General features: G+C 44.4%; 1 protein-coding gene across 5 annotated transcripts in view; it reads right to left on the minus strand.

The window, feature by feature from the left end:
* The window catches only part of GPLD1 (glycosylphosphatidylinositol specific phospholipase D1), a 69,714-nt gene that overhangs the window by 5,013 nt on the left and 38,892 nt on the right, over nucleotides 1-25,809 (minus strand). For all 5 annotated transcript variants that reach the window (XM_033216372.1, XM_033216374.1, XM_033216373.1 and 2 more), the window contains 11 exons: nucleotides 23,425-23,611; nucleotides 19,086-19,196; nucleotides 17,443-17,517; nucleotides 17,186-17,342; nucleotides 16,188-16,329; nucleotides 15,064-15,169; nucleotides 14,885-14,978; nucleotides 7,550-7,726; nucleotides 7,006-7,166; nucleotides 4,350-4,376; nucleotides 4,174-4,224 (listed from right to left, as the gene is read on the minus strand). In XM_033216372.1, coding sequence (XP_033072263.1) covers nucleotides 4,174-4,224; nucleotides 4,350-4,376; nucleotides 7,006-7,166; nucleotides 7,550-7,726; nucleotides 14,885-14,978; nucleotides 15,064-15,169; nucleotides 16,188-16,329; nucleotides 17,186-17,342; nucleotides 17,443-17,517; nucleotides 19,086-19,196; nucleotides 23,425-23,611 — 1,288 coding nt within the window. The remainder of the gene's footprint in view (nucleotides 1-4,173; nucleotides 4,225-4,349; nucleotides 4,377-7,005; nucleotides 7,167-7,549; nucleotides 7,727-14,884; nucleotides 14,979-15,063; nucleotides 15,170-16,187; nucleotides 16,330-17,185; nucleotides 17,343-17,442; nucleotides 17,518-19,085; nucleotides 19,197-23,424; nucleotides 23,612-25,809) is intronic.

Below are 25,809 nucleotides of genomic sequence, written 5' to 3' on the forward strand. Positions count from 1 at the left end.
TCACATCTATAGGTTCTGAAGATCACAGCTAAGGACGCTTACCCCAATCCCTATTTTGGCACATAAATCATAAAGGAGAAGTATGGCAGTGCATGCTTAGTTCTGGTACAATGTGGAAGACATAGCTTGAATAATAAGGAGTTCCCCCAGAAACTGGCTTTGCCAATGTGTTTAGCGCACCTCCCACCTACCCTGCTGCTTAAAACATTTTAGGACCCATTTTTCAGAATTGCCTTCAAAACCTGCTACAAGTTTTTAAAACATTTTCTTCTTTTTTGAGACAAAGTTGTGCCCTGTCGCCCAGGCTGGAGTGCAGAGACGCGATCTCGGCTCACTGCAACCTCTGCTTCCTAGGTTCAAGCGACTCTCATGTCTCAGCCTCCCGAGTAGCGGGGATTACAGGCATGTGCCACCACGTCTGGATAATTTTTGTATTTTTAGTAGAGACGAGGTCTCGCCATGTTGGCCAGGCTGGTCTCGAACTTCCGACCTCAAGTGATCCACCCGCCTTGGCTTCCCAAAGTGCTGAAGTTACACGTGTGAGCCACCATGCCTGGGTCTTTAAACATTTTCAGTGGTGGCAAATCTTCATACTTCGAGGTTGGATTTGATTTGTGGAAACGGACAAAAGTTATTCTGAACCAAAGCTGGCACATGAGGTACGGGTGATCAAACTGGCTGACAGTATTTTGGTCAGAGCAGGGTATGACAGTTTCTTATTTAATTTTGAAAACTACTGATGAAATCCAGAAATAATAATCATAGCTAAAATTTGTTAAGGTGTCACCATGGGTCAAACACTATGCTTAGCCCTGTGCTTATCTTATCCCTTAATACCCCAGTGTCAACAGGGAAAATCTACACTTCAGAAAATGGAATCAAACGGTAATTTATTCTCCCTCTCTTTCCCAATTTATGGAATTACACATTTACTAAATTTGCCTGGCCTTCGGCTTCTCTCTGTTTTGTCAGAGTCTAGTCATTTTTCCAGATGCAGCTCCGGGCCCATCATCTCTGCAGGCCCTTCCCTGACTCCACCAGCAGAGACTTCCGCTGTAGTTGCTGTCTGACCTCCTTTGGCTCGTGGTCATCATATACCAACCTGGATGGTCTTGTGGGCCTGTTGTATTTTCCCGCCTAGACTACAAGCACGTGGGGCTGGGACCGTGTCTCAGATTTATTTGTCTATCTCACAGGTGCTTGATACAACACTACTCACTACACACTCAGTTACCGCTTTGCTGAGGCTCCTGAGCTGACGGAACGCAGCCCTGTGAGAAGTTTCAGAACTGAATCCTAATTCTAGTTTGTTACAACTAATTTCATTACTGAATGCTCTTATGCCACAGAAAGGAAGGAGTCTTCAGAACATAACTTGTACCCAAATCTTAGAAAAAGGCCACTCTGCTCATCCTCTGATTGTCAATGCCCATTTTGGAAACACAACATCTAATTTATCTTTACGCCCAGAGTGCTCAAAAATGCCCCCAAGCTCAGGTATGTGCTGGAAAAGTGAAGTAATTTTAACACCAACCCAAGTGAACAATAATTAGGAAGGTGCATTTGCATTGTTTTACAAACAGGAATAAAATATAAATTACTTTTAGATAATCGGTATATACCACTACTCTCAATTGATGTAAGTTATAGTTGATATATGTATAGTTTATATTATAATACATGGGTTCTTGATAATGCCTAATTTTTGAAATGAATAAAATTTTAAATATAAGCCAAGCTTGTGATATAAAGGCTTCCTGTGATCAGACCTTCTGAGAATCTTCCCAAAAAGTTAATAACCATCTTTTTGTTGTGTGGTTAATCCTACATTTTTAGACCTGCCTGTAAATGGGTCACTTAAATTATTGGCCACTAGAGGGCAGTTTCACCACAATTTTTTCTAATCCTCTTCCTTCTCCCACCTTCCACCAGGTCTACAGGAGCCTGGTCCACAGCACTTACCAAGTCTTACAGACATGGTTTTATATATATAAATCTATGAAGGCTTCCACAGCCATTCAACCCACTGTTAAGACTTATTCTTCATGCTACTCATTAGCATTTAATCCTATACTAATTTGCATTTTATTTGACTTTCCATGTATATAAATCTTATTTTCAAGAACAGGGACTTTGCCTTCTCTGTTTTTATCTCTTATAGCCTAGCACAGTTCTATACAGTGTCATAACCTAAAATAAATGGATGAATGCAATCGGTGGTTTAGAGGTGTATTTTAAGGTTAAACTTTTTGTTTTTCTTTTTTTTTTTTTGAGACGGAGTCTCGCTCTGTTGCCCAGGCTGGAGTGCAGTGGCGCGATCTCAGCTCACTGCAAGTTCGGCCTCCCGGGTTCACACCATTCTCCTGCCTCAGCCTCCGGAGTAGCTGGGACTACAAGCGCCTGCCACCACGCCCGGCTAACTTTTTTGTATTTTTAGTAGAGACGGGGTTTCACCGTGTTTGCAAGGATGGTCTCAATCTCCTAATCTCGTGATCTGCCCGCCTTGGCCTCCCAAAGTGTTGGGATTACAGGCATGAGAAAACCGCACCCGGCCCTTTTCTTTTCTTTTTTTTTTTTTTGAGACAAAGTCTTGCTCTCTCGCCTAGGCTGGAGTGCAGTGGCACCATCTCGACTCACTGCAACCTCTGCCTCCCAGGTTCAAGCGATTCTCCTGCCTCAGTCTCCCGAATAGCTGAGACTATAGGCATGCGCCACCACACCCGGCTATTTGTTGTATTTTTAGTCGCAACGAGATTTCACCATGTTAGCCAGGCTGGTCTGGAACTCCTGACCTCAGGTGATCCACCCACCCCGGCCTCCCAAAGTGCTGAGATTACAGGTGTGAGCCACCGCGCCCAGCCAAGGTTAAACTTTTTAATCTGCCATACCGAAATTTAAAATGTGTACACTTTTAGATCTAGCAATCCTACTATTAAGATTCTACCTGTGGGGTATTTGCTCAATTATAAAAAGCTACAGATAGGTACAACAATGCTCACTATGCCATTGTCCGTAATAGCCAAAAAAATGGGGGCCAAGGCGGGTGGATCACTTGAGTCCAGGAGTTCAAGACCAGCCTGAGCAACATGGTAAAACTCTGTCTCCTAAAAATACAAAAACTAGCGTGGAATGGTGTCACACACCTGTGGTCTCAGCTACTCAGAAGGCTGAGGTTGGAGGATCACTTGAGTCCAGGAGACAGAGGTTGCAGTGAGCCAAGACCATGCCACTGCACTCCAGCTTGGGTGACAAGAGCCAGACCCTGACTTAAAAAAAAAAAAAAAGTCATTGAAAAACTCTGGGCTGGGTGCGGTGGTGCATGCTTATAATCCCAGCACTTTGGAAGGCAGAGGCAGGCAGATCACTTGAGGCCAGGAGTTTCAGACCAGCCTGGACAATATGGCAAAACCCTATCTCTACAAAATTAAAAAAAAAAAAAATAGCTGGGCCTGGTGGTGGGCAACTGTAATCCCAGCTACTTGGGAGCCTGAGGCAGGAAAATCACTTGAACCTGGGAGGTGGAGATTGTAGTGAGCTGAATTTGCACCCCTGCACTCCAGCCTGGGCAACAGAGCAAGCTTCTGTATAAAAAATAATAATAAATAAGTAAATAACTCTGAAAGTCTGGAAGAAAATAGCAAAATATTAACAATGGTTATTTTCTAGGGCAAGGGCCAGCAAACAATTTTGGGGAACAGGCCAGATAATAAATACTTTAGGCTTTGTGAGGCATCAGTCTCCAAAGCAACCCCTCAGTTCTGCCACTGCAGTGCGACAGCAGCCACGGGCAGTCCAAGGCAGATGAGCCCAGCTGTGTTCCACTACAGCTGTGTGGGCACTGCAACTTCAATGTCATTTAACCTTTATGTGTTACAAAACATTCTGTTTTGATTTCTTTTCAACCATCTCAACATTAGCTGACATTTTTAGTTTATGGCTCTACAAAATTAGATGGCAGACGAGTTGGCCCCAAACCCTGCTGTAGAGGATGAGTAAAAAGGGAAACTTTCCACCAAGGAAGTGATGGGATTATACGTGAATGTTACTTTCTTTTTGTGCATTCTTCTCCTTTTCAAATAAAAATAAAATCTGAAATAAACCTAGAAGTGAGACCACCAAATCCCACCCTTAGTACTAACATAAACGTCGATGAAATGAAGTCCTGGGGCTCACCTTTGCCTTGGACCTCACGGTGATCAGGGAGCTCCCAAACCTTGAGCTGGCCTGCAAAACATGCTGTCTGTTAATGGACTCTGGAGAACACAGCACACTACTTTATCTGTTTAAAAGAAGCCAAGGGGCATTGTTTTGGTAATTTTTCTTTCTTCAGTCTTTCAAGGGATACTTACTTCAGGAGAAATCAATACATATTGGGCCTGAAGAAAAAAATTGAAAGAGAGACAATGTTATTACTGTTTGTGTGGTTTTCTAAAATCAATTTTAATTATACCCTTATACCCTCATTTCTACATTTCTTTTTTTTTTTTTTTTTTTTTTTTTTTTGAGACAGAGTCTCACTCTGTAGCCCAGGCTGGAGTACAGTGGCACGATTTCAGCTCACTGCAACCTCTGCCTCCCAGGTTCAAGCAAGTCTCCCGCCTCAGCCTCCTGAGTAGATGGAATTACAGGCGTGTACCACCACGCCTGGCTAATTTTTTTGTATTTTTAGTAGAAGGGGGTTTCGCCATGCTGGCCAGGCTGGTCTCGAACTCCTGACCTCAGGTGATCTGCCTACCTCAACCTCCCAAAGTGCTGGGATTACAGGCATGAGCCACAACGCCCAGCCTCATTTCTACATTTCTTGATTAGCCTTACAAATGTGCATCCCCTTTGACCCCAGAAATTCTACTTATAGAAATACAGGTCAGACAATTAACCAGATGTATAAAAATGTTTATGTGACTATTTACCACATTATTTAAAACAGTGAAAATTGGAAATGGCACAAATGACTAATAGTTACTTAAATAATGGGTAAATAAACTATTTTATCTGTAGATAAAATACTCATCAGTTGGTAAATATCGTATTATATAAGAATATCAGATAACATAAGAAAATGTTGTTGGCATATTGGTAGGTAAAAAAAAAAATCAAGTTAAGGCCAGGCATAGTGGCTCATGCCTATAATTCCCAGCACTTTGGGAGGACGAGGCAGGCGGATCACTGGAGATCAGGAGTTCAAGACTAGCCTGGCCAATATGGTGAAACCCCCGTCTCTACTAAAAATACAAAAATTATCTGGGCGTGGTGGTGTGCACCTGTAGTCCCAGCTACTCAGGAAGCTGGGGCAGGAGAATCGTTTGAACCTGGGAGGAGGAGGTTGTACTGAGCCAAGATCATGCCACTGCACTCCAGCCTGGATGACAGAGTGAGACTCCATTAAAAAAAAAAAAAAAGTTACAAAATTATGCACAAATTATGCACAATAGGATCACAATTGTCAACCAAAATACGCACACACATAGTGTAATACTTACGGGTAGGCTTTAGAATCAGATCTTGGTACAAATTCCTGTTGTGCCACGTCCTTCCTAGTAGTGTAACCTTGAATAAACTTCCTCTCTGATCTTTAATTTTTTTGTTTTAAGACAGGGTCTCCCTATGTTGCCCAAGCTGGTCCTGAACTCCTGGGCTCAAGGGATCCTCCTGCCTCAGCCTCCCAAAGTGCTGGGATTACAGGTGTAAGCCACCACACTCAGCTAAGATCTTTACTTTTTTTAATCTGTAAATTGGCATAATATTAATTTCGTAACTTTTATGTGGATTAAATGATACACAGTTCTTAGCATATGCATACTAAATGCACAATAAATGGTAGTAATTAAAGTCATAGGAAAAATACTAGCAGGATCTGCTCTAAAGGTAAATAGGTATTAGGCTCTGCAGAGTGGAATTTTAGGTAGATAATTTTTAATTCTCTTCTTTGTGCATTTTGTATTTTCTAAAATTTTCATAGTAAACTTTCACTAATTTTGCAATTTAAAAAATAATTTAAAAAATTTTTAAATAGGTGGGGTGTGGCGGCTCATACCTGTAATCCCAGCACTTTGGGCTGTAATCGCCGCCTGGCCAACATGGTGAAACCCTGTCTTTACTAAAAACACAAAAAATTAGCCGGGCGTGGTGGTGCATGCCTGTAGTCCCAGCTATTTGGGAGGCTGAAGCAGGAGAATGGCTTGAACCTGGGAGGAGGACATTGAAGTGAGCCGAGACCCTGCCACTGCACTTTAGCCTAAGTGACAGAGCCAGACTGTATCTCAAAAAAAAAAAATTAAATAATGGCCAAATGTTTTAGGCTCAGGAAATGTAACTTAAGGAAACTCACCCAAAACAGGAATAAACAAAGAAATGAAACAAAAAGCAAAAGACAGGCCGTTTTAATGAAACTCCAGTGGCTGGCTGGGCATGGTGGCTCATGCCTGTAATCCCAGCACTTTGAGAGGCCAGGTGGAAGGACTGCTTGAGCCCAAGAGTTCAGTACCAGCCTGGGCAACATAGTGAGGCTCCATCTCTACAAAAAATAAAAAGATTAGCTGGGTGTGGTGGCACATACCTGTAGTCCTAGCTACTCGGGAGGCTGAGACAAGAGAATCACCTGAGCCCAGGAGTTTGAGGCTGCAGTGAGCCATGATCACACCACGGCACTCCAGCCTGGGCAATGGAACAGGAACCCGTCTCTATTTTAAAAAGAGAAACTCCAGTGGCCATGGCCTGTTTTCTTTCTTCTATGCTGTGGGTGCCTAACCAAGCAGTGGGAGGCTGTGTGACCAGGAACCCACATAACACCAAGTCCGGTGGGACTTTAGCTCTGGGCACAAATGTTGCAGAACTGTAAGAACTGCAGGCAGCTGGGGCCCACAAAACATGGGCAGATGATGATGGTGTCCTGACCCCAGAATGTATGAATTCAGGTAAGCATTTTATAGTGGACATGAGTTAACAAGGAATCAGTGATTAGTGATCCTTTCCCAGTAAGGTATAGAATTTTATAGAACACTTTACCTTTTCTTCTGGACATGGAGTTATCCATGATTTGCATTTGCCAGTCATGTCACCAAGGGTGGTCTCTTTGCCATTATATACATAAACTCGGCCATCTTCTCCCCCAATCAGCCCAGAGGTTACATCTGCTATCCTCAGGGGTGCCGCCATGATGATTTCATCTGTAAACAATAAAAACCGACAGAAGGAAGTATTTGACTCCTCACTGTCCTATTTTCCTTGTTCTGCTACTGGATCGTAACCCAGCCTCCTGCAAACAATATTCGTGTCTCCTTTAGCCTGCCGTGATTTCACCCTGGCAAAGGCAAAGGCTTTTGTTTCCTACGTCATTCATCAATAGCAATTACCACAGGTGATTCTCATATTACCACCTTCCAGAAGTGCAACTCCCTCTCTGGTCTTGCCTGATTCAAGATCTATCTAAACGTCCTTGGGCCACGGGGCTGTCAATTATAAGGGCAGAGCCCAGATGATCCAATTAGGAAATCCACCCACTGGGCAAAAGGGACTCAATTCTTGTCAAAGGGTCCTGTTCCTTTCTTACCTACGCCATCATCATCCAGGTCACTCAAGTGCAGAACGCCACCAAATCGGGAGAAGCGGCGGTCTCCGCTGAAGGTGCTGAGCAGTGGAGGCTGCACGTCGGATGTGAGCGCGTACATCCGAGTGGCTCCACCTTGGTGCAGGGTCATGGTCAGGAATGCCATCTTAGACACATCATCTGAAATGAACCACAGTTCCTGCTGGCCTCACAAAAATGAAGGCATTACAGAACACAGAATAGCATCCCATTCTCAAGTGACGCTGATCACTCGGGATCCTACAGGACAGTTGGTTTCAGGGCTGGTCAACTCCAGCAGAGAGAGAGGTACAACCAGCTTGGGCACCAAGGCACAAACACCAGAGAGATTCAGTGATTTCCCTCCAGGCAGGTATTCTTTTTTCCGGTCATATCCCCATAATACAGTCTCCACACAACCAACTTTTTATTTTCTCACATCACAAACTGCCTACGTCACCCCCATGACTGACACATCCAAACACAAGTGAACTCTGGATGGAGTCCAAACTCTTCATAAGGCCTTACAGAATCTGACTCCCACTTGGGTCTCTAGCGCCATTAACCCTTTCACCTACACTTCATCATTATGAACTTAAACCACAGCCCAATCTATGTGTTAAATTTCAGCCTTTGGACATGATATGCTCTCTGCCTGGAATAGAGGCATACGCTTCCATGCTCCCCGTCCACATCCCTCTGCTGGCTACTCCTGCTCACCCTGCAGAATTTGGCTCAGGTGTCCTCTCCTCTGGGAAGCCTTTTCTAACCTCCCTGGTCTAGAGCAGAGGGCGCTTCCATGTGCTCCCATACATAACACCGAGTCCAGTGGGACTTTAGCTCTGGGCACAAACGCAGCAGAACTACAAGAACTGCAGACAGCTGGGGCCCACAAAACACGGTCAAGTGATTGTGTCCCGACCCCAGGACCTCTGAGTTCAGGTAAGCATTTTACAGTGGACATGAGCTGGCCCAGTGCCTTCCGAATACCCATGGCAGGGCAGCATCGCTCTGCATTCACTCCTGTGTCTCCTGCATCAGGCATCCATTCCACAAGCAATAGGGTCATGTCTCTGTCTCTCTGTCCACTGTAACTAGCATGGTGCTTGGTTCTGTACAAGTATTTAATAAAGTGTTTTTTGAATTAATGAATTTTGAACAAACTCAAAGCTAGTTGTTGGAATTTCGCTGTAAACTTTGTTATTTGGAACAGAGCTTTGATTTCAGAAATATAAATGGCACCTGTGGGTTGGCGGGGCTGGTGGCCCTCTGAGAAGTTTGCGGTACGCTGGCAAAGTGTCAGTGCGTGGATATGATCTCACGTCAGCGTCCACTGAGTTTTGTGTGTAAAACTGAGCTAATTTGACCTGTTTTTCCGGACAAACTTGTGCCTTGTTTACGGGAAACTGTCCACTAGAAGCCACTGAGGGCCCAAAGCAGAGTCAGCAACAACAGTCAGAAATAACAGCTAGAAAACAGTAGGAAATAAGAAACAGTGTTTTAAAAGCTCAGCAATCTGGAGCTTTCTGATGTAGGGTAAACAACCTGACCTAACACAATGTCTCCTAAGAAAACAATGTGCCAACAAAGTACAATAGTTAATATTCAGAGTGAAAGCCCAAAATATCAAGAAAAGTTGAAATGAGAGAAAATCTTCATTCTTTTTTTTTTTTTTTTTTGAGACGGAGTCTCGCTCTGTCGCCCAGGCTGGAGTGCAGTGGCGTGATCTCAGCTCACTGCAAGCTCTGCCTCCTGCATTCAAGCGATTCTCCTGCCTCAGCCTCCCAAGTAGCTGGGATGACAGGCGCCCGCCACCACATCTGGCTAATTTTTTGTATTTTTAGTAGAGATGGGGTTTCACCATGTTAGGCAGGATGGTCTTGACCTCCTGACCTCGTGATCCGCCTGCCTCGGCCTCCCAAAGTGCTGGGATTACAGGCATGAGCCACCGCGCCTGGCCACGTTCCCTTTCTTTTCATGCTTCCTAAAGGGACCATGAGCTCCCCAGAGCGCCCAGGAATACAGTAATACTTTCAGCTCTCTGTCCACTCCCTGCCTCAGTCCTTCCACAGGCAGGAGGGTACCTGAGGCTTCTCCCTCTGGCTCTGCCACTGACAGGATGAACACTGGCCCCACTGCATGTGGGAGAATCTCAGAGAAGTCACCCCAAGGTCTAGCTTTTGGAGCAAGAATTAACCTGAATAGGGCTGCCCATTCAGACTGTGTTCTCTAATCCAACTATGTCAGCTCTTCAATAGTACATATTTTGATATCCCTCTGAATGATTCATGAATCTATTTCAGAAATCATTTGAAATGCACAAGGATGAGGAAGAATTGTAATTAATCAATACTCCCAAAACTCTAACATGCATCACAGTCTATTAAAGAAGTATATAATTTAAAATAATTTCATCAAAGTGTTTTTTTAATTCTTCAGAATTAAAACAGAAGAATCTAGACACTTGGAAATTTCAGTCATTCAAAACACCTCACCCTCTCAATCATGCAAAACAATGGATTATCATACACATTTAGACAATTAAGGAGAAAAAACTCAAGGTAATATTGTAGGCATTTCTATATTACTTTAGTAATGAAAATAATCCTGAAGAACTTTGACTTTTAAAAGGGCTACATGCAGAGGCCTTTATGAATTCTCAAATTCTAGAATGCTACTTATAACATAGATTTCCTTCTGTAATGCTTATACCTTCTAGTTAACATAGAAGTCCGTCTGTAATGCCTATACATTCGAATTAAGGACCATTATCTTTTTTACCTCCACATTGTCTTCATTTCTGCTATAAGCACTAGCCCCTAGGGTTGTGTTTGGGTTGTAGGGGTGGCAGGTATTTTTTAAATAAACACACACAAGTATTTTACTTCTCAAGTGGAACTTTTGTTCCAGTGGAGGGAGCAGAAAACAACAGAGCTATTGTAAAACATAGGTGCATCTCACCAACTCTACTCTTGAAAACCACAGGAAAGAGGATATCATGTTGCAACGTGGTTCATACTTGTGTCTCAGAAAAACTATAAACCTGCTGGGCACAGTGGCTCATGCCTATAATCCCAGCACTTTGGGAGGCTGAGGCAGGAGGATCACTTGAGCTCATGAGTTGGAGACCATCCTGGGTAATGCAGTGAGACCCTATCACTACAAAAAAAATAGGGCATCAGTGGCATGTGCCTGTAGTCTGAGCTACTCAAGAGGCTGAGGCGGGAGGATCACTTGACTTCAGGAGTTCAGGGTTACAGTGAGCTGTGATCACACCACTGCACTCCAGACTGGGCAACAGAGCAAGACCCTATTGCTTAAAAAGTAAAAGAAAAATTATCAACTATAAGTCACTTAATGTCACCAGCTTTCAGGATTACTGCAAAATAGTCAAAACTATGAAGATGTCAAGAAGATCTTCTATATTTCATCATTATCAAAAGTATGAAAAATACTAAAAAAAAAAAGCATAATCCAGGTGTGGTGGTGGCACATGCCTGTAGTCCCAGCTACTTGTGAGCCTGAGACAGGAGGATCACTTGAACCCAGAAGTTCATGGCCAGCCTGGACAACATAGCAAGACTCCATCTATTAAAAAAAAAGCATAAAGAAGAAAATTTACATAATATATATTTCTTTGTGGAGAGTGAGATAGGTAGGTAGATATCTATAAACACACATTTTAAACAAAATGGAGATTTTTGTGCATTATAAAATTTTAAATCTGATTCTTTTCACATTGAGGCTATTTCTAGCTTTTCACTACTATAAATAATACAGCCATCCCTCAGTATCCACAAGGGATTGGTTCCAGGGCCTCTCACAGACACCAAAATCCACAGATGCTCAAGTCCCTGATATAAAATGGTGTAGTGGCTGGGTGCAGTGGCTCACGCCTGTAATCCCAGCACTTTGGGAGGCTGAGGTAGGCAGGGCACCTGAGGTCAGGAGTTTGAGACCAGGCTGGCCAACATGGCAAAACCCCATCTCTACTAAAAAAAAAAAAAAAAAAAAAAAAAAATTAGCTGGGCATGGTGGTGCACGCTTGTACTCCCAGCTACTCAGGCGACTGAGGCAGGAGAATTGCTTGAACCTGGGAGGCAGAGGCTGCAGTGAGCTGAAATCACGACACTACACTCCAGGCTGGGCAAGAAAGTGAGACTCTGTCTCAAAAAGAAAAAAAAAAACTAGATCAGAATTCTCAAATTTAGATTAATCTGTGCCTTACAGCTGTGATTCCCAAACTGCACACTGAAGCGCTTCAGTGAATTCGCAGAGATGCTATCGAGATTTCGAAATTTCAAAGGTAATAGTGACATCTGACACCACATGAACTACTAGGTGGAGGCCAGTCACAGTTACGACATGAGAGCCCTGCATTCCTTTCAGTGATGCCACATCTTTGCAAAGCTGCATATTCGGGATGGTTGTGATAAAATACAGGTACTATGCAAAAATTGCTGTAGATTAGGAAATGAGGGAAGTTGTGTCTAACCTGATTCCAAGATTTGAAAAGCTGTACAGTATGCAAGGCGTGTGCCCCGTATGGTCACACAGGCACTGCATTTCTAAAGGTCCTATGCCTGTCTTCACATTGGCCTGTCTCTGACTTGAAATTCTTAACAATTTTTTAACAAGGGGCCCTGCATTTTTATTTGCAACTGGGCCCCACAAATTGCGTGGGTGAAATACAAGTAAAATACAAGTAAAAATGGGAAAATCTGAACAATGTGGGTGAAATATATCAATAACAATAACCTGAGTGTGACATTAATTTACATATAGTTATATCTAATATATACATTTATATATAATTCATATATTATAGATACACATATGTATTATAGATACACATATGTATATATTATAGATACACATGTATATATTATAGATAGGCATATATATATTATGCCACACATAATCTGTATATATGTACATATATACACATATGTTATATATACATATTACATATATGTATGTTATATACACATATTACATATCTGTATGTTATATATACATATTTTATACATTATATATGTAGTATACTTATATACATGTTATAAATTAACATTATATACATATATAAAAGTTATAATTAAACTTATTTTCTATTTTTATTTTTTTTTTATAAATGGGGTCTCACTGTGGTGTGATCATAGCTCACTGCGGCCTTGAACTCCTGGGCTCAAGTGACCTTCCTACCTCAGCCTCCTGAGTAGATGGACTACATGTGCACATCACCATGTCTATGCCTAGCTTTTTTTTTTTCTGTAGAGATGGGGTCTCCCTGTATTGCCCAGGCTGGCCTCAAATTATTGGGCTCATTACAGCAATTACTACTGTTACTGCTTGAGACCGTCATTACAAGACTGAACAAAGGAGGACAAACATAGAAATGAAAACTTAAAGTAAACAAAACTGTTTTTCTTCGGTTGTTGTTTTTTGTTTTGTTTTTGTTTTTGAGACGGAGTCTCACTCTGTCGCCCAGGCTGGAGTGCAGTGGCTCAATCTCGGTTCACTGCAAGCCCTGCTTCCTGGGTTCAAGCAATTCTTGTGGCTCAGCCTCTGGAGTAGCTGGGATTACAGGTGTCCGCCACCACACCTGATTAATTTTTGCATTTTTAGTAGAAACAGGGTTTCACCATGTTGGCCAGCTTGGTCTCTAACTCCCGACCTCAAGTGATCTACCCACCTCTGCCTCCCAAAGTGCTAGGATTACAGGAGTGAGCCACCACACCCCGCCTGCCTGATCCACTTCTGCCTATTATTCAAATCTTTCCCATATTGCATGAAACAAAAATCTTTCTGAAAAATAGTTTGATTATATATAACAAGAGCTTTTAGAAAGATTAGATCCTCTACTCCAGGAATTCCATCTCCAGGAATCTATCCAAAAACGAATCAGAAAGGCAGTCAAAGATTAGGTACATGAGTGTTCAATAATTCCTTATTCACAGTAGTGTAAAACTGGAAACAAACCTACAATTCCATCAACAGGGTGATGTTAATAAACGTTGGCATGAGAAAAATGCAACGTAGATATCAAAAATCATGTTTTAGCAGAATATTTACTAGCATGAGAATGTGCTTAAGACATAAAATAAGTAAAAAAATTAAGTATGACAATATCGTATATAGTTATAAGCTTCAGTTTTTAAATATCTGGGTAAGGGGTGATTTTTCTCCTTCTATATATTTCCTTGTAATTTCACAAATTTTCACAATAAGCATAATTCACCTTTATAATCTGGGAGGGAATCGTTTTTGTTGTTGTTTTTTTTTTTTTTTTTTAAAGACTCTCTTTCCCATAAATAAAATAACGGTTCATTAAAATATGTCTTCAGGGCTGGGTGCAGTGGATCATGCCTGTAATCCCAGCACTTTGGGAGGCCGAGGTGGGAGGATTACTTGAGCCCAGGAGTTAGAGACTAGCCTGGCCACCATGTTGAGATCCTGTCTCTACGACAAATAAAAAATTAGCCAGTGTGGTGGCTGATACATGCCTTTAGTCCCAGCTACTCAGGAGACTGAGGTACAAGGATCACTTGAGCCCAGGAGGTCAAGGCTGCCGTGAGCCATAAGGGCACTGCTGCACTCCAGCCTGGGTGACACAGCAAGACTGTCTCAAAAAAGAAAAAAACAAAAACAAGAACAGATAGGTCCTCATAGTGGACCTATTCCTAATGAACTCACTTATACAATTTTTCTCTAGCTCCAAGTTCAACAGGATAGGGGCTTTAAAACACATTAAGTTACTTTCATATGTCATTTTCAACAAACCTTTGAAATAGATTTTTATTTTATTTTATTTTATTTTATTGTTTAGATGAAGTCTTGCTCTGTTGCCCAGGCTGGAGTACAGTGGCATGATCCTGGCTCACTGCAACTTCTGCCTCCCAGGTTCAAGTGATTCTCCTGCCTCAGCCTCCTGAGTAGCTGGGATTACAGGTGTGCACCACCATGCCTGGCTAATTTTTGTATTTTTAGCAGAGGCAAGGTTTTACCATGTTGGCCAGGTTGGTCTCCAACTCCTGCCCTCAAGTGATCCTCTCACCTTGGCCTCCCAAAGTGCTGGGATCACAGGTGTGAGCCACCACACCCCGCCTGAAATATTTATAATTTCAGTTTTGTAGATGGTGATACAAAAGTTCTGAGAGGTGAAGTAACTTCCCCAAAGTTACATAGATTGCTATTAACGAAAAAAGGAAATATTTAAACCTAGATCTGTTCAGCTCCAGATCTCATAACTTTCCTCCAATACAACGTGTACAAGGAGCCACATGACTGAAAGGAAGCAAAGTTTCACGGTGCGTGACCTACCACATGTCGGGGCTCCAACCAGCAGCACTTGGGTCAGAGTTCCATTTATCAGTACGTGGCCACTGGACAGGGAAGTACCCAGTTTCCCCATTGCCTGTGAGATACAATCAGTCAATACTGTATAGGCGAGAAAGCTTCGTTGGAGTGTCCACTCTCCTGTGGGGGAGGGCTTGCCATACCTTGTCTCCAGAAATGGTAAACCAGCTTTGGCCGTTTGGTGGGAAGTAGCCATACACCCTCCCAAGGCTCTTTTTCTCATCTCGGATGTGTAACAAACGGCCCAGCCTAGAATGAAGCACACTGGGCTTAGCTGCCAGGGCACAAGACTGAGAGCAGGCCAGGTACTCAGGTGCAAGGAAAGGAAATGCACCTCCCCCCATCCAGGCCTCCCAGCAGGCTCTCTGTCTCTGTGACCCTAGGCCTGAAAGCGTGGGGACAATCGGAGTTAATCGCAACATCCAGGTTCTCCAGGTGCCACACCCACCATTCTGCCTCCCAGCTGACAGGCCTCCCAGCAGACTCTCTGGGATAGAGGTATAGGGGTACCTACTGTTATAGGCTCAGTGGTGGTCCTCCCATCCCTACACTTAAGTCCTAACCCCCAGTATCTCTGAATGTGATCGTATTTGAAGACAGAATCTTTAAAGAGGTGATTAAGTTAAGATGAGGTCATTTGGTTGAACCCTGATCCAATACAACGTGTCTCTTTCAAAGAAGAGGAGAGGCAGGAGGATCACTTGAGCCAGTTTGAGACCAGCCTGGGCAACACCGCAAAAACCCATCCCTACAGAAATGTTTTTAAATTTAAAAAAAAAATTAGTTAGGCATGGGTACACACTTGTAGTCCCAGCTAATTCAGGAGGCTGAGGCAGGAGGATCCCTTGAGCCTATGAGTTCGAGGCTGCAGTGAGTTACCACTGCCCTCTGCCCTTTGCAACAGAGTGAACCCTCACCCCCTCCTCCCAAAAGAAAAAACAGAAGCGAGGAATGGGTCACAGACACACACAGAGGGAAGACAGCCATCTGCAAGCTAAAGAGAGAGGCATCAGGAGAAACCAATTCTCTGACCTCAACCTTGATCTTCAACTTCTAGCTTCTAGAACTGTGAGAAAGTAATACACTTGTCTATTGTATTTTTGTATTTCTAAAGAGGAGAATTTGCAACCTTGCCCAGAGCCTTGGCTTTTCCTTCAAAGGTCAAGCATTTCCTAGCCCTTTTGCCTGAGTCCAGTGCTCAGTGGGCTCCACAGCAGCTGGTACCTACACCTGTGGTCACAGGTCCCAGCCCCAGCATCAGCCTCACCTGCTGGCATTCTTCCAGGTCGGGCTCCCAACCAGCAGCAAGGTTCTGTTGTCCACAGTGACACCGTGAAGGGAGTATCCAAACCAGGAGAAGTCTTCCTCGCCTCTCACAGTCCAGTTGGCCGCCTCCACGTTCAGTTTCTCTAAAGAAGACAACTCATCCTTTTTACTAACACTTAAGTGAGAGGACTACTGGGGTGAAAAGAAAAGGTCCTTTTCGTAGCCTTTTATGTTCCCACGCTGATCCCAGGACCCCAATGTCAAAAACGAATCTCACACTTCATACGAGAAATACATTTCTAGAGTTCACTTCTGTGGAGCAGAGGATGCTATTTAAAAAGACTCTGGGCCAGGTGTGGTGGCTCACACCTGTAACCCCAGCACTTTGGGAGGCCAAGGTGGGTGGATCACATGAGGTCAGGAGTTCAAGACCAGCCTGACCAATATTGTGAAACCCCGTCTCTACTAAAAACACAAAAATTAGCCAAGCGTGGTGGCGTGCATCTGTAGTCCCAGCTACTCAGGAGGCTGAGACAGAATTGCCAGAAGCTGGGAGGTGGAGCTTGCAGTGAGCCAAGATCATGCTACTGCACTCCAGCCTGGGTGACACAGTGAGACTCTGTCTCAAAACAAAACAAAACAAAACAAACAAACAAAAACGGCTACGGACTGTTGAGAGCACCACTGAGATGCTGTTGGTGCAAAGTCTCCTCAGTGTTTCTATTTTACATGGAGACACTATGGGAATAGTCTATTTGCCCTCTTTGGCTCTCTACCTAGAAATTGTGGGTCACCTTTTGTATTCTCAGTGAATCTATGCACATCCCTTGCCAGAACATCTTTAAGAGTAACAGACTGTTAGAAAATGTTGGTGAAATAATATGGAATAAGGAAAAAGGCCATAAACCCTTATGCAGGATAAGTTAGCACAGACACACAGAGCAGCCATGGTCTCCACCCATTCCCCCTCAGGCACTACCTTTGTCGCTCAGGCACTACCTTTGTCGCTCAGGCTGGGGCCAGAATAAAACGCAGCCACAATTCCCTTCTGCTTCCCTCCACCTGGTGCAAAAGGGGAGCCAATGACCAGATCGGGCTCACTGTCTCCATTCACATCTGCAGCCAAGAGAGTCCAGCCCAAGTTACAGTAGATGTCCTTAAGAAGAAACCAGGAAAGCACATTTTACCCAGCCCTGGTGGCAATTAGGATACAGTAAGTTCTAGGTTTCTGCACCTGGCTAAAGTGGTAAACATACCTGGCAAGAGATGGTGATGTTAGGGGAAGAAGACATTCTTCCTTGTTTGGAACCAAAGTAGACATACACGGCACCCTAGATAAAGACAAACAACAGACAGACATGAGGCTCTGGTGGTGACCCAAGAACCTTAAATAACAGCAAGACAAAAAGGACTGACTCTGGGTCCAGGTATGGTGGCTGATGCCTATAATCCTAGTGCTTTGGGAGGCCCAAGTGGGAACATAGCTTGAGGCCACAGGAGTTCAAGACCAGCCTGGACAACATAGTGAGATTCTGGGTCCACGAAAAATATATTTTTAATTAAAGCAAGACCTTGTCAAATTATCACCACCCCCAATGGTTGGGAGCTTGATGACAGACAGAAATCCATCCTATGCATTGCTGCTAGGCCGAAAGGAATTTGTTTAACGTCTGTCACTTCCATCAGACTATGAGAGTCCGCAATGCAGAAATGATGGCACTTATATCTTTGCCTCCGTGATGTCTTACTCAAGATCCTCCACACACAATTGTGCAGTGTGCCTGCAGAATGACTTACTCAACTCCTTGCCCACTTCAAGGCCCAGCACAGTTTCAGGCTCTTCTATGAAGCCCCTGGGCTATACCCCATTGTACCATGGCACATCTGAATGCCAACATACCACATCGGTACCACTTGCCTGCCTGAGGATACACACTGTGCTATTTTATTATGTGTTACCAATCAGTTCCTCTTATAATTTGCCTGTCTCAATCCCCATTCATTCTACAAGCACTTCTTTTCCATCATAAGCCATGCACTAGGTACACAATGACAAAGAAGACCAATCTCTATCCTTCTGAAAGGCTGGCATACAGGTCATTATGACACCCAGGGATGAGGGGCTATAACACAGGTACAAGCACAGGATGCTATGTGGGGACAAAGAGGCATCAGCCTCACCCAGGAGTTAGGTAATAGTTTCGGCAAGAAGTGACTATCACTCCTAAAGAAAGACGGGAGAAAAAGCCTTTCAAGCAGAGGAAACTGTATGAGCAAAGGTCGCAAAATGAGACAGCCTGATGAGTTCAGGATGTGACAGATTGCTGGCATGTCTAGAAATGGAGTGTGAGGAGAAAGGGGCAAGAGGTGAGCGTGCGGAGGGCAGCCGGCAAGGGAGGGCCCTCGACCTCCACGGTCACACATTCGTGGGCCCTGCTGTGGTAGGAAGCACCTGTGGGAAGCAAGCCCTGTGGTCCAGGGCCCAGGATCTCTGCCTCAGTAAGAAAGGAGGCAACAGGCAGGGATCCAGCATTTGAGGAGAGGTCCGGGGAAGTCACCTTGCTGTTTTGATAACCAGAAATTACAGATTAGCTGGAATTTCTGTCTCCCTTCACTGGCATTCAGCATGGTGGGGGACGAGAAAAAGAGCAAAGTACCGGGTGGCACTGGGAAACCATAGCGCCAAAATAAGGCCAGGGAGGCAGCAGCAGGTGTTACAAGGTAACTCAAGGTCACAGCAAGAACTCCATAGGGGCCTGAGATGATCTGCTCACAAATGCTCTGTCTGATACACTGGCTGTCTGCTTTGCTCCAAGGGCTCGCCCCAGCACTGGCCTCCCTCAGAGTCCCCTCCCTGCCACCCTATTCTCTTCCAACCCTACCCCAGCAGCAGCCTTACTTTGTAGGTGAGCTGCTCGGAGCCCACCGAGGGAGCTCCCACGGCCAGGTCAGGCACGCCGTCCATGTTAAAGTCCAACACAGCCAAGGCGGAGCCAAACCGACCTGAGGGCTGAAGAGGCACAAGTTTACTTCCCCTGGGCTAAACCACAGCCTTGGAAAGAACACTCCTGACTCCCAGGGAGTAGAGAGGCCTGGGGACCCCCCCAACCCTGCCACCCAAAAGCTGAAGGTGCAGCAGCAAGCTGTAACACATCTGCAACACATTAGTCAGGGAGCTCTGCACTAAGTACATTTTCAGCATGTCTGTCTGCCTTGAGAGGAAGCAGAGATGCCAGAAAGTAAAGGGTCGCTTCTTATGAGTTCTAGGTTTGTAGAAAATAGCCTCATGTATGTTCTGACCCACATTAAGCACAAAACTTATCTTCGAAAGTACCTAAAATAGGCCGGGTGTGGTGGCTCACGCCTGTAATCCCAGCACTTTGGGAGGCCAAGGCAGGTGGATCGCCTGAGGTCAGGAGTTCGAGACCAGCCTGGCCAACACAGTGAAAACCCATTTGTACTAAAAGTACAAAAATTAGCCAGGCGTGGTGGCACATGCCTGTAATCCCAGCTACTCTGGAGGCCCAGGCAGGAGAATCACTTGAACCCAGGAGGCGGAGGTTGCAGTGAGCCAAGACTGTGCCACTGCACTCCAGCCTAGGCAACAGAGCAAGACTCCACCTCAAACAAAAAAAGAAAGTATATAAAATAATAATCATATAACATCAGCAACAGTAGCTAACAATTGTTGAATACTCAGGATGTTCTAGACCCATGCTGACCAAGGTGGTAGCCCCTAGCCAAATAGGGCTGTTACCTTTAAATTTAAAGTAATTAACATTAAATAGAATTAAAAATTCAGTTTCTGCCCTGGTGCAGCGGCTTAAGCCTGTAATCCCAGCACTTTGGGAGGCCGAGGCGAGCAGATCACCTGAGGAGTTTGAGATCAGCCTGGTCAACATGGTGAAACCCCATGTCCACTAAAAATATAAAAATTAGCCAGGCGTGGTGGCGGGCACCTGTAATCCCAGCTATTCAGGAGGCTGAGGCAGGAGAATCGCCTGAACCTGGGAAGCGGAAGTTGCAGTAAGCCGAGATCATGCCACTGCACTCCAGCCTGGACGACAAAAGCAAAACTCCATCTCAAAACAAACAAAATAAATAAATAAATAATAAAAATTCAATTTCTCAGTTGCAATAGCCACATTTCAAATGTTCAAAGCCTGTGTTTTATGTCTCCCGCACTGGACAGCACAGCTACAGAACATTCCTATCAGTGCAGAAAGTCCTGCAGGACGGTGCTGCTGTAGACATTGTTCCAAGCACTTTAAATGCATTGAGGTAGGAACTGTTAGCATCCTCACTTTAACAGTTTACAGATGGAAAACTCCATCTCTTCAGAGACACTTTTCTTCCAAAGTGGACTTTCTATATCTTTCTTATCCTACTGTCTGGAATCAGCATAGACCTGAAAGTAATTCACTGGGTTCTCCAATTCATTCTTTCTTTCTTTCTCTTTCTTTCTTTCTCTCTCTCTCTCTTTCTCTCTCTCTCTCTCTCTCTCTCCTCTCTCTCTCTCTCTCTCTCCCTCTCTCTCTCTCTCTGTCTCTCTCTCTCTCTCTGTGTGTGTTTTTGAGATGGAGTTTCGCTCTTATTGCCAGGCTAGAGTGCAATGGCGTGATCTCGGCTCACTGCAACCTCCGCCTCCTGGGTTCAAGCTATTCTCTTGCCTCAGCCTCCCAAGTAGCTGGCATTACAGGCATGTGCCACCACGCCTGGCTAATTTTGTATTTTTAGTAGAGACGGGGTTTCACCACGTGAGGCAGGCTGGTCTCGATCTCTTGACCTCATGATCTGCCCGCGTTGGCCTCCCAAAGTGCTGGGATTATAGGCATGAGCAACAGCGCCAGGCCAGGTTCTCCAGTTCTTTCACAACTTACGTTAACAATAAATGGCCTTTCACACAGTGGTGCTTGCCACATAACACACATGTTGCAGGACCCACGTCCATTATTTATTGGGTAATCTCTCCACACCTGTGTGCAGTGGCATCTATAAGCACTGCCCCTTTCTATAAGGCAGAAACTTGATAAACAAGAAAAGGTTGCTTGGGGACACAAAACACGCTAGGGCAGGGTGGGAACCAATAACTCAGGGCTCTGCCCACTGAGGACTGGTTCATTTCATCACCATCAGCTGCACCGTTCAGCCCTCCTATGGGCCAGCCAGTCATTCCTAGAGGAGCATAGAATTTTAAAGCAGGCCACGCCTTGAAATATCTATCATAAACTTTCATTATGAGGACAGGGAGATGCTCATTGCAGTCAGGGCCTGAGGGCAGGATTCCCATCCCTCGTCCATGCCTATATCTTGCCATCTTTGAAATTATTCAAGGTCACTGGGGGAGGAGGGCATGGAGCCACTTCCTTTCTCACCCAAGTGGTATTTGAGAGAGTTTAGCAGCCACAGGAAGCAGTTTCCTCTCTTATTCCCTGTCTATATGCACCCAAAGGTTTATACTTTACACAACAGTCTGACGGGGAAAGGCTTTGTAGAGAAGTAAGAAGCAACAAGATTAGATAGACGTCTTCTGGAAATCTTTCATGTGGTGTCAGAAGGCTGTGAAAAATGCTGTCCCTCTGGGACTGTGACCTTATACACTAGCCAGTCACCTTATTTGTACATGTTGGATTCAGAGCTCCTTTCATCAGAGCCTAAACTAGATCATAAACCATTGTACTTCTTATTTTTGAAAGCGTGTTCATGGCTGGGTACAGTGGCTCATACCTATAATCCCAGAACTTTGGGAGGCTGAGGTGGACGGATCACCTGAGGTCAAGAGTTCGAGACCAGCCTTACCAATATGGTGAAACCCTGTCTCTACTAAAAATACAAAAATTAGCCAGGCATGGCGGTGCATGCCTGTAGTCCTGGCTACTTGGGACGCTGAGACGGGAGAATAACTTAAACCCAGAAGGCAGAGGCTGCAGTGAGCCAAGACCATGCCACTGCACTCCAATCTGGACAACAGAGACTCTATCTCAAAAAAAAAAAAAAAGCATGTTCAGGTGTGCCACCTTATTTTCTCTTCACAGGATTAACTTCACAGCAAAAGGGTAAGTGGCTTGCCCAGAACAAGAACCGCGACGATCCGACTGGAAGTCTAGGGTTCCTTCCCCCTCTGGCGCTTGACACTCAGAGAATGCAGTGCCAGGACAGTGTCACCAAAAGCCCCACACTCGTCGATGACTAGTAGCAGGGCTCTGTCTACCCCGTCCCTCTGCCCCCCCCCCCCCCCCACTTATTGCTGTTACAAAAACTAAAGCCTCTGATGTTAGAAAAACTTTCCAGGACCCTAGCGCTCTATGGAGGAATTAATGCTTGGACTCCATGACGAATGTCTATAGTCACTGCAGGTGTTTTCAGGTGATGAATAGCCACTTAGGACAAAAGAATGAAATCTAAAGAAAGTCTGGCGTTTAGTTAGTAGTGATGTACCAATGTTGTTTTTATTCTTAATTTTTGACAAGTATACCATGATTTTGTAAGATGTTAACATAGGGGAAAATGAGTAAACAGTACATGGGAACTCTCTGTACTGTCTTTATACCTTTTCTGTGAATCTAAAATTCTGGCCAGGCACGGTGGCTCACGCCTGTAATCCCAACACTTTGGGAGGCCTAGGTGGGTGCATTACCTGAGGTCAGGAGTTCGAGACCAGCCTGGCCAACATGGAGAAACTGCATCTGTACTAAAAATAAAAATATTAGCCAGGCATGGTGGTGTGCACCTGTAGTTCCAGCTACACAGGAGGCTGAGGCAGGAAAGTTGCTTGAACTCAGGAGGCGGAGGTTGCAGTGAGCAGAAATTACGCCTCTGCACTCCAGCCTGGGTGACAGAGCGAGAGACTCCATCTCAAATAAATAAACAAACTAATTAATTAAAATATTTACAAAGTTTTATAAATACATACATTTCGTGTGTGTGTGTGTGTGTGTGTGTGTATATAAAGAGGTTTTATATTATCAATTATATTATCAAGAAATCACATCCCAACTGGCCACTCAAAGCAGTTCTCAATAGCATGTGTGTTTTTGGAAGGTATTAGACTAATGATAGAATAAAATAAATGATGTAAACATGGTTTTAAACATGAAAAGTGCTTCACAAATGTACACCATCAGCTGTTTGTTACTGTAATTATTCTTGTTATCAGTTACTCATCCTGGAGAATCTGCCACAAAATGTAAGCAGTGGCTGTTGACCACTAGAAGAGAAAGAATGAGATAGTGTCTCACCTGGAAACCTTCAAGGATCCTGTGGGCCTCCTTGTCCAGGTCCAGGTCAACGGGCGGCACACCCAGTTTATTGCCGTAGATGAGGTACACGCGCCCAATGTGGATGCGGCCAGGGCGGCTGTAGCCTGGTGCGCCCACCACGAGGTCGCCGTACCCATCCTGGTTGAGGTCAGCTGAGGTCATTGCCCTTAGGGAAGTGAAGGAACCCACCATGGTATGCACTGAGCACTAGGGGTAAAGCTGTCGCCTGCTTCTTTCCTTTCTAGAGCCCAGTCCATTCACTTTCTCTCACTGACTTTTCTACCCTGCGTGACTGTTGTGAATATTCACTTCTGACATTGTATTGTTTGAGAAATTCAGTCTCATTCTTCAAGGGGAAAAATAAAATAAAAATGGACAAATCAAGGCCTCTAAGCATTTTTGGACCACATAACGTGAGAGGATGAAGAGTATCCTCATGAAGCTTCCTGTCTTATACACAAAACCAGGGCTTGCCTGAGAGTAAAGAGGAAATTCGAGTCCAGCCAAGTCCCTCCAGCCAATGGCTCAGGCCACTTTCTGATCTGCTCAACTCATTTGAGTGTGTTACCTGACCAAAGGCAAGCTTGTGTGAAATAGACTATGTTTCTACCATAGCCGCACAGGCACCTGGTAGTGGGCCAAATCAAGAAATCAAGTGTTCAACATATTTAGTAGTTTAGATGAGATTCCACAAGCCACCAGCTATAGAGCTGGATAAACCGAGTCAAAGGTTCAAGTGTCACTACTGTAGCTGGAAAGACCAAAAGTCATTTGTTTATTCTAGTTCTTACTGCCACATCAAGAATAAATGGCAGGCTGGGCATGGTGGCTCATGCCTGTAATCCCGGCACTTTGGGAGGCCGAGGTGGTGGATCATCTGAGGTCAGGAGTTCGAGACCAGCCTGGCCAAGATGGTGAAACCCTGTCTCTACTAAATATACAAAAATTAGCTGGGTATGGGGGCAGGCACCTGTAATCGCAGCTACTCTGGAGGCTGAGGCAGAAGAATCGCTTGAACCCAGGAGGCGGAGGTTCCAGTAAGCCGAAATCAGAACAAATGGCAGAACAAAGGAAAAAGGCAAGAGCAGTTGTTTAAGGCTATGATACCTGGTGGGAGGGGCAGACACTCCAGTGGATCCACTGCTGTTCTCTGCACTTTGGAGGCTCAATGCTGGCCAGTAATGGCCCTAGGGATGCCCCTGTGGCTGGCTGTGCTTGTGTAGCTGCCAGCCCAGCAGGAGGCCTTTTGGATCTTTCAGGGAGGTGGCCAAGAAGAGCCATTACACACAAGTGAACGAACAGTAAAGACAGCATTCACCTCCCAGTCTCCCGCACTAGAGCTAAATGCACAGAGGCCCCGAAAGGAAGGACAGTCAGGAAATTGTGCCAAGGAAATGCGATGCCCTTTGGAATTAAGGAGTGTGATTTTTTTAAAAAAGCCTTCATCCAAACTTCCAGAAAATGGTCACTTTTATATACTTGGGCTTAGTTTTGTATGTTCCTGTTGTTTTGTTTTGTTTTGTTTTTATTTATTTATTTTGCGGGGCTTAGTTTTGGTTGAATTTTAAAATCAGAGGAATTCCTAACTTTCTCTTTATAAAACTGTCATGGTATACCAGCTTTTACCATATGAAGCTACAATATTTAAATCACTATAACAGCTATCTGCTTACAACCTTCTAATGTTATTAGATTACAAAAGAAATCTGTAAGAATATATCTCCAAGAACATCAGAGCTTTACAAAAATTCCATGAAATAATCCTTTATTGTTGTGATTATTTAGGAAACCAAAAGTTCCTTGTATTTAAACATATTTGACCAAGTGTAAGGAGATCATTTCATTGTTACAATAACTTAACCATTAAATTGATGCTTTTGTCAGGTGCAGTGACTCATGCTTGTAATCCCAGCACTTTGGGAGGCTGAGGCAGGTGGATCGCTTGAGCCCAGGAGTTTGAGACCAGCCTAGGCAACATAGCAAGACCCCATCTCTAGTACAGAAAAAAAATTTTTTTAATCAAATAAATTAATGCTTTTGTTGATGATGAATTGATTGACAAACAAGGTGCTAACAAGCGCCATTTAAAACAGTTGCAGAGGGCTGGGCACAGTGGCTCATGCCTGTAATCCCAGGACTTTGGGAGGCTGAGGCGGGAGAATCACTTAGGTCCGGAAGTTCAAGATCAGCCTGGCCAACATGGTGATACCTTGTCTCCACTAAAAATATAAAAATTAGCCAGGTATGGTGGCACGCACCTGTAAATCCCAGCCACTGGGAAGCTGAGGCAGAGAATCACTTGAACCTGGGAGACAGAGGTTGCAGTGAGCCAAGATCAAGCCACTGCACTCCAGTCTGGGTGAC

This window comes from Trachypithecus francoisi, unplaced genomic scaffold (assembly GCF_009764315.1).
Source record: "Trachypithecus francoisi isolate TF-2019V2 unplaced genomic scaffold, Tfra_2.0 Lachesis_group10, whole genome shotgun sequence".
Classification (NCBI taxonomy): domain Eukaryota; kingdom Metazoa; phylum Chordata; class Mammalia; order Primates; family Cercopithecidae; genus Trachypithecus; species Trachypithecus francoisi.